This window comes from Merops nubicus, unplaced genomic scaffold (assembly GCF_000691845.1).
Source record: "Merops nubicus isolate BGI_N331 unplaced genomic scaffold, ASM69184v1 scaffold23043, whole genome shotgun sequence".
Classification (NCBI taxonomy): Eukaryota; Metazoa; Chordata; class Aves; order Coraciiformes; family Meropidae; genus Merops; species Merops nubicus.
Window position 1 is genome coordinate 14,587 of NW_008597177.1, and position 9,207 is coordinate 23,793.

At 41.3% G+C, this 9,207-nt stretch overlaps 1 protein-coding gene across 1 annotated transcript in view; it reads right to left on the reverse strand.

The window, feature by feature from the left end:
- Nucleotides 1-3,337, reverse strand: part of GLIPR2 (GLI pathogenesis-related 2) — a gene marked incomplete at its 5' end in the record, with an annotated part of 13,439 nt that extends 10,102 nt beyond the window's left edge. The window contains one exon of the mRNA XM_008936635.1: nucleotides 3,229-3,337. Within this exon, the coding sequence (XP_008934883.1) occupies nucleotides 3,229-3,337 (109 nt within the window). The remainder of the gene's footprint in view (nucleotides 1-3,228) is intronic.
- Nucleotides 3,338-9,207: the final 5,870 nt, after the last annotated feature.

Sequence of the window (9,207 nt, forward strand, 5' to 3'; positions counted from 1 at the left end):
GGCTGTTTTCCCTGTCTTTCCTAAGCATTTGTGTCACTGCTGAGAGGGACCTAAAAGACATTAAAGGGCAGACCTCCACCCACCATGTTCTGCCCAGCACCTGGAAAGCCACCAGCCATCCTTAGCTGCAGCTGCTGGTGGAAAGAGAAGTGCCTGCAGCAATTGCTACAGCTCTCATCTCCTGACATTTCTAAGCCAGGAGTAACTTTACATGTTCTCAGTGAGGTGGAAAAAAGAACAAAGCAGGGATTCAGTCAAAGCAAGGGTAAAAACCCTACATTTTGAACAAAAGTCAAATGCAAAACAAGAGCAATGTGCTGGGTGACAGTACGGAAGAGAAGGGGAGCACGCGGAGAATCTGAGGCAACAACTGTGTACACCAACATGGGGATAAGCAGCACTGTCTCTATAGAAGCTGACATGTGAGAGTGTGGGATGTATTTTATTGGCTTATGACAATAGGGTTAAGAAGAACATCATGAGTAAAACAATTATGCTCTTTATTCAGCATTGGAAAGGCTTCAGTACAGAGAGGGTGTAATTGGAAAGACTGCTATTTCAGCATAAGGAATAGGAGGCAACACACAGAATCACCAGGTCATAGATTTAAAAGTGAAGTAAGACAAAGCACTTTTTCCACACTAGGCAGCAGGAGTCATCACCACAGGATGATGCAGATGCCAAAGCACGTGTGGGTTTGACAGCGAGCTAGACAAATTTACAGTGTGTCTGGGGGGATCTTCAGGGCTTATTAAACAACAGTGACAAAAAAAATGAGGATACGACCTACTGTTTAAGAAAACCATAATTTCCAGGAGAAATCTGTAATTTCTGGGAGAAGATGGTGGGGGAAGGATTGCCACATTTGTTTTGTCCTGCTGCTCCAGCCCTAGTCATGAATTACTGACATCTGCCAGAGACAGGAAATTTGTCCAGCTGAACATTTTGGCCCAAACTAGTACTTCAGTCATTAGGTTCTCATTTCCTTCTATCCTAATCCGCCCCCCAAAACAAACAAACAAAGTATTTGGCTACTTCCATTAATTCAGAAATAATGAAAACCTGTCAGCTGTCAGTCTGATAGATCCTGAACTGGAGGATCTCTAGATGCTCCTTCATGCCCCATATCACTACAGTCCTGTTATTTTCTCTTCAAGGATTCCCACATCCCAAGCAAGAGGCAAGACTGGAACAAAGTACACACTGCACACGGACAAAGTTGCCAAGGATTTGAGCCAAAGGGTGATTAATTCACTCTAGCTCAGGCAGTTGAAAACATGAGATTTGCATCTGAGATCATCACCCTATGCTTCATTACCGTCAGAGATAAACAGACACCTGCTGAGGGTGACTCATCTCATGCTAAAGCAGGGATCCAACAGTCAGTTCATCTAACCTGTTGCAATTATTGGAAGTGGAAATAGTAGGAAACAGACCGTTTTCAGTACAGAGGCACAGAGAAGTTCCGAGAGATACACCGGATATGTACCAACAAAGATTTCAGATACACCTAAAGAAAAGGTGAAGTTCTTTGAATTTGAGATTATGCAAAATCTGTCCTGACAAATAAGAGATTTCTTGTATTTCATGTCCTCTATCAAGATCAAACTATTTCTGGTTCATGCTATCAACTAGTTTCACCAGTCTCTGAACATGTGTCTTAATTCTTACAAGTTAACCTACAGACTGTAGCCAAAGGTTTCCTATTGTTACTCATCACAGCAGGGAAAGTCAGCTGAGACAGGAGAGAGCTGTGAGGAATTCCAAAAGGACCTAAAAATACCCAGCAAGGGCAATAGCACACTTAGAGATAAATATGGAGCAATGCATATTTGACAGAATAATCTGAACTATTCATACAAGTTGACTTGCTCAAACCAACTGTAGCACTTTGGAGACACAAGTGTTATCAACCAGTCAATGAAATTTCTTCCTTGTTGTGAGGCACCATGTAAAACAGAAACAAAACAAACCTTTTAAGAAGAGAAGGAAAGCCCCAGCAGATTGCAAAGGTATGTGGAAAAATCACTAGCATTCCATCTCTTAGAAATACTGTATCCAGTTATCAAGAAAAAAAAAAAAGTGAAAAAAATCAAGGCAGAATCAGATTTTCCTTGCTGCCAGCATGTATGTCCACATGCCACATACATGGTGCATTGTGCAGCACAACACCTGGCAGAGATCTCTGGTCTAGGAGTGCAGGAGCTGGCACATCTGTGTGACAGAGCAGCACCATGCTGGGACAGTAAATCAGGTTCTGGAAAGGCTACAGTCCCTGTGGCTCCCAGACAGCTGGTGAGGAGAAGTCTGCATGGTTATGGTAGATAGCTCAACGGGAGATGAAATCTCATGTTTGTTGGGATTAAACTGACTACTGTTTAGATATTATGGAAATACATTCATTTTCTGAATAGTTTAATCAGCATTTACTCCTTCAGGTATTTCCTTTGTACTGCAAGGATAAGACTGAGAAAAATGAAGGTTTTCAAATCTACTTTAAAAAAGGTTGCTGTAAAGGGAAAGGAAATAATCTGTTTGTCATATCTACAATAAAGAGGACACGCTGTGTTAGACTCAAATTTCTGTAAGGAAGACTTAACTCAGACAGCAGGAAGATGGATTCACTGTATGTTCGACTGACAAGAATTTGTGTAGTCTTCAGCACTGGAGAAGATAGATGTAAGATGTGCCCCTCCTGCCAGACTACAAAACAACATGTGACCATTTTGATTTTGGGCTAAGGAGATACGACAGTTTGATTTGAAATTACTTCCTTCTGATTCCATTGATCTTAGACCAGTCATCACTTCCTATCATGCAAAAGTTGTTTCTCACTATTCCAGCAGCAGTAGATACTCTCCTGCAGATGCTAATCCATTATCTGACAGAGGTGGTCATGAAGCATGTTTTAGGCAACAACCCTCTGCAGAGGAGACATACCAGCATAGACAGATGCAGTCCACATCTGGAAAATGATGCAAGAAAGATTTCTATGGTTGTGACCACAGAAGTGACCATGTGATCAACTGGTGCTATGTGATGGAGAAAGAAGGGATGACAAGAGTTGGGTAGGGAGACAGAAACAGTAGTCTGTCACTTTCCACTCAGTAAGTCTTCATTGAATATCAGCACATCAAAAGGTAAATATTTTTTTGCAGTATGCACAGTCAAGCCTAACAAGTAAAAGTGCCACAAACCTCATTAGAGCAAAGAAAGGACTGAACTCACTGTTGGGCTCCTCTGTTTAACTTCTTGCAGAGCTTTAATGGGGGCACTCCGTGTTTCTTCCGGTAGTCATTGTGTGCTTTCAAGACTTCTTCAGCAAATTGTTTGGAAGCTGAAATCACATTAAAAAAAAAATTGGAAAGGTCTGTCAAATACAGACATCAGTGAAGACAGAAAAAACATACCCTGTAGCTAAGGTGCTGATGCAGGCTGGACTGAAGAACAGAATACCACCACCCTCAATACCTGGGAATAGGATGAAATGAACCTTTAATGCCTTCCATCCAGGAACTAACCCTGTGAGACACTCCCATTGGGATGGTACAGACTCACTAAAGGTTGAAGAAAATTGAAAATCGTATTCCTTTACTCAACAGCAAGGTGATTTAAGGGTAGTTTGACTGATTTTCATTTTAAGATTTCAGCACACTGCAGCACTACTGCAAACAAGTCTGAGATTAAGCAAAGAATAGGTCCTCTAAGGAGATGCACTAAAAATGCAAATTATTGTCACTGCATGCAAGAATTTTCTGTATTAGTCAAGATAGCACCTAAAGATAATGGAGACACTAAAATGTGTAGAACTATGCAAATACTTGGAAACATATACCATTCTTTTTAGTCATTATATAGAATATTCAAATTCATAGAAATCTCAAAATGCACCTTTAATTGGATCAAGACAAATAATTTTTCACAAACAGCAACTGATAAGGAAAGAAATGAGAGCTGGGGGTGATCTTCTTTCCCCTAGAGTGCATTCAGTGAATATGTGAATTCCAAAGTTACTGCAAAGGTTTAAAAAAAACTCCTGTTTATCCACGGTAAACTTGGCACTCTCAGGAGCATTAACACAGAGGGTGAGCAACAAGTCGTAATGCAATTCACTTTGATGGCAATTCCACATTATCTCCTTTTATGACTGCTGATTTTTTCCCACCAGGATTCAGAGGAAAAAAAAACAAAACCTTCCCTGGTACTGATCACCTTGTGGAGTTTGTTGCTTTAGGAGAAATTTTAGGAGATCGTTTTCAATTTCTTGGTATTGATGAAGCTTCTGAAGAGACCAAGACATCTTTGAGTATTTACTCCACTTTTACCATGACACAGGCTTCTACATTTATTAATGATTCATCAGCTTTATTTCTGAATATCCCAATTAGCACGATTACCATTATTTTCCTTGTAAGACACTTCTGAAGCCAAAATAGACCTCATGACTAGAAAGTGTTTCCTGTTACCAAGCTTAACTTTCTCACCTTTCTCTCACTACACGATTCCAAGAAATATCATCAAGCATTCTCTTCTTTATCAGCATGAACACTGTCCTGCTGTTTGCAGTGAAGCATTTTCTTCCCATAGAGCTGTCAGTTTGCACATACTGCTCTTCGTAACTTTTTCCTAAGGTGATTACTCAACCCATGCTTGTGCATTCTGCTGTTCTCAGAGCTCTCTCCAGTTTCCCCAACAGCTTTAGGATAATATGGCAGCCTAAAATAATCTCAATATCCAATGCACGTAGGAAGCCATTACTGTTTCATGCAGTACCTTAAACCTTTTGAACTTAGTCTGAAGTTGGGTTGACGTTTCACAGACCAAAGTGTCATTGTGGACATATATCTAACACATTCTTCATCAACATGTTTTCAGGCTAGATTATTTTGTATAAAATTGTTGGTATAAGACAGCAAGAGGAACCCTGTTGAGTGAGATAAGATCTGCCCACCACCTTTCTCCTCTTAGGTTTTCCTTCGATTTTGTATGTCACAAGTTGCATATCAAACAGAACAGGTACCCCCACTCTGGTGTTTAAGCATCCACACACCCTTTTGCTAACAAGCCCCTCCCAGCACTCTGACTATCGTTGCCCCCAGCTCACTGATTCTATCTGGCCAGAGTCTTAAACCTCTCATCTGCTGCAGCGTGAAGGGTCACAGCCTTGATAAGGTATCTATCTGTGATTACTGAGGATTACTGATGGTTATCCATGGTCACTGAGGAAAGCAAGCCTGCAGCCAGTCTCCTTGATTTCACTGATGCAGAGGTGTGTGCTTCCAGCAGGGAAATTTTAAGATGACCCACAGATCAAAGAAGTTGAAGTACAGAGCTTTGGAAGTTGCATCACATGTGCCAGGCTGCGTTCTTCTGCACAAGACCATGTTAAAGCTTGTGGCTGCTATCACCTAGACTTAATATCTCATCCACACAGTATTAAATGGTAAACAATCCGACCTGCAAGTGTGAGAGTTTCCATACAAATTATTTGTTCTCAATGACAATAATGAAATCAAATTCTAAAAAAAAAAAAAATAATGTCAACTGAAATACAGGCTTTGTCAATTGTCAGTCCACCCATTAGCAGAAGTACTGCATAATCCAGCTCTCTGTTAATATTCTTAGAAAGATCAACAAGGCATGGGCAAAACCAAGTTTCTTCTAGCCACGGCAGACACTTCTCTGCTGTCCCTAGAGAACCTCCATCCCCCCTTTCCCTCAAAGGTGGCTGCTATAGAAACACTTATCTCCCATGACTCAGGCTCATGTGCTAACCACCTCCCTCTCTGCACAGCTTCTCCCGTGCATGCTGATGTGTGGAGAGGGACACCCAACTGCCAAATGTGTTTCAGATTTGTTTCAGAAGACATGTTAAGTATTTCCATCTTACCAGTGTTCCATACGCTGGGAAGCCAGACATTAAAAGTGAGAGTTAATGGGAGTTTTCAGGCTCCCACCCAAAAGGGAACAGCTTTCCAAACAGCTTTGGAAATGTACTTTTTTTCCCTTCATGCAGGCTGCTTGAGCTGCTAGAAAAAAATTATTTCCTATTGTCAGGAAGTTAGGTTTGGTCATGAATCATTACACAGCTTAATAAGTATAACAGCTAAAGGCATAAGACAGAGTTGCTTGCTTCTCATTATTCAATTATTTACTTCTATTTTGGATTTTTCTGGAACGTTGGCTGAGATAATGACAGCGTGTGACAATGCATTTCCAGGCTATGATGTGGTACAGAGCACACCTCACCCTTGTGATGTTTTTGGACTTTCAGTTTCTCTGATAACTTTGTGTTACTAAGGAAAAGTAAGCAGAGGGATCTAGATTACCTTTTCCCATCAGATTTGGGTTTCTGAATATTCTATTTCTCCATTCTCTTACTGTCTCTAAACAGCACCAATCTACTCAGTCTTTCTCAGGTGAAGAGCTCTTCGTGCCTGAATCCCTGTCTCTTCTCTCAACCCTGCCTTCTCCTGCTCTGCTCCTCCCTTAGTTTGGACATCAAACCAGAAGTGAGTTATCTGAACACGTCTTCCACAATCCTAGCTGCTCTGCCTCACCTTTGCAGCTGCCAGCTGAACCCACCCCACTGGTCCTGCAGAACTGCAAAATGGTGTGGGCAAAGAGTAGCAGTCAAATATTCCACAAAACACAAACATAAACCCCCTACCCAGTACCTACACAACAGGAATGCTGTGGGTAGCCCTCAGGATGCACAACGTAATATAAGGCACACACCTGACTAACAAAAAAAGGCGTATTTTTATGGGGAAATATTCACCCCCGTGATTTGAGAAAGAGACTAGTATTAAGTTTTAGAAGTATCATTGTCTTCTCAGTGCTCTCTGTCCCGTTGTTTATGGATTAATCTTCACCGGTTATTTAGTACTTTCCATATGTACTAAGTTTTTTCTGTTTAGCTTTCAGATAATTAACATGTAATGCAATCAACAAGAGAGTTGGGGTTGATTTAGCCTGGAGAAGAGGTCTCCAGGGAGACCTTACTGGCACCTTTCAATACTTAGAGGGGGCCAATCAGAAAGATGAGGACAGACTTTTCAGTAGGGCCTGTAGTGACAGGACAAGGAGTAATGATTCCAAACTATAAAAAGGTAGATTTATGTTAGATAGGAGGAAGAAATTTTTTACAGTGAGGGTGGTGAGACACTGGAACAGGTTGCCCAGAGAGGTGGTAGATGCTCCATCCCTGGAAGCATTCAAGGTCAGGTTGGACAGGGCCATGAGCAACCTGATCTAGTTCAAGATGTTGCTGCTCAGTGCAGGGAGAAGTTGTAAGAGATGACCTTTAAATGTCTCTTTCAGTCCGAACTATTTTCTGATTGTATGAAATGGACCTCATGTAGAATCCTACAGAGAAATGTACCATTATGTCTGTCTCAGTCCCTCTTTGACCCATGACATAGGCCTCAATTCTTTACCCAATGTGTGCATTACAGGGAAATGGTGATAACTACCCCACCTTTCAATTTTGCTCCCAAATAAATAATTAGAGATGTGTTGATAGAGCAACATACTTGAAGAAAGCTACAAAATACACTTCAAGGGACCCACCCTTTTGGAAAGAGGTAAACGCAAAAAACTGATAGCAGCAGCCTTGGCCATGTAACTCACATTACCCAGGACGTGCTGCTGCCACACTCTTTACTGCCCAGAGCCCAGGCAGAAAGAAGCCAAGTGCCATACACCACACCAGCTCTGTGGAGAGGACACAAATGCAAAGTGGACAGAAAATACAAACACCCTCTGCTTTAATAATGAATTCCCTGTAGTCTCCCTTGACTCTGCAGGATTCCCCTGCCCTACTCAGACAGCAGAAATGGGGTATGGAATAAGAACGCAGCAAACACAAGTTTTAATATGCCAAACAGGTTTGTGAAAAAATTCATTGCAGGCTTTAGGGAACTGTAAAGTAATTGTATCAAGAACTCCTTTGTAACTGTCCCAGATCACTGATGATACCTCTGTTTTGACAAAGGACTCAGTTTTACTCAATTCTTGAGTAAAAGACATCCCAGCCTCTAATGACCACATTTTCATCTAGTCCTTTTTAAGAGACCCAACATAATTATATTTAATAATCTTTATGCTCACTCAAAATGTAATTCCCTCAAAACTAGCCTGAGATGACTTTCACACTCTGAGAATAAAATTCCTTCTATGGAGATGTGATGGCTATTTAGTTGATGGCTATTTTGTTGATTTAGCAGGACAGTTGTGCCTCTGCTGAAATTTGTCTCAGCACTTTGGTTTGAAGTCACAAACACTCCAGGATGGTCTTACAGTGTGTATCTTATCCTGCACATACTTACATGCTCCAGCAGTGCTGCAGGGAGTGAATATTTCATGTTTCTTTCCCCATGCATTTGACAGCACTTTCTTGCTCCCCATTTAGGACAGTAACATCTTCAAAGGCTGGTCCTTGATGCTATTCGTAAATACGTCATTTGGGAGCATGGATCTTAAACTCCAATTCATGAATCACTTCCAGCCATGAAACCTGACCCCCTTCAGTCCTAAACTTCCCTGTTCTGTAACAAAACTGGCTCACTGCTTGGAAACGTACAGAAGAAATGAAATCACATGTATGTCCTGCAGGGAAGGAAAGATAAAATGATACTATATTCAGAAAGCATCTTATCTTAGGTGGAGTTTCTTTGTCTTCTGTTACACCCCTGAACCAAGAATTCAACACAGAGACAACATCTCCATTGCATACGATAGGCATTTATGGGAGATATTGTAACTGTTGGTGCACTATTTCCCTTCCAGACCCTGATAGAAATTAGAAGAGAAAGTATTGCTTATGGGAACAAAAGGAATTGGGGGTGATCATCAGAGACACGTTTGAATGGGAGTAGTTTCCTGGAACGTTCTTCTGTTTATCAGGCTACTCAAAATAGCTTTGCCTTCAGCTGAGAAGATCCTTCTTCAGGGAGGAGATTCTCTGATGTCTTTCAGCATTCAGCTTTGCCTGAACTTTCCTTATACACCTGCTTATTGTGGGGGGTGAGCTTCAGGACAACAGTAAGACATCTGAGTTAATTGAACCTGACGGACAAAGTCCCCACTCATTTTATCATCTGGGTTTCCTCTACAGCAAACTGACAACTTAATCACCTTGCATTACCTGTGCCATATGATGTAACATGCAGTTTTTCCCCCACACCAAATTTGAGGCATAGTGCC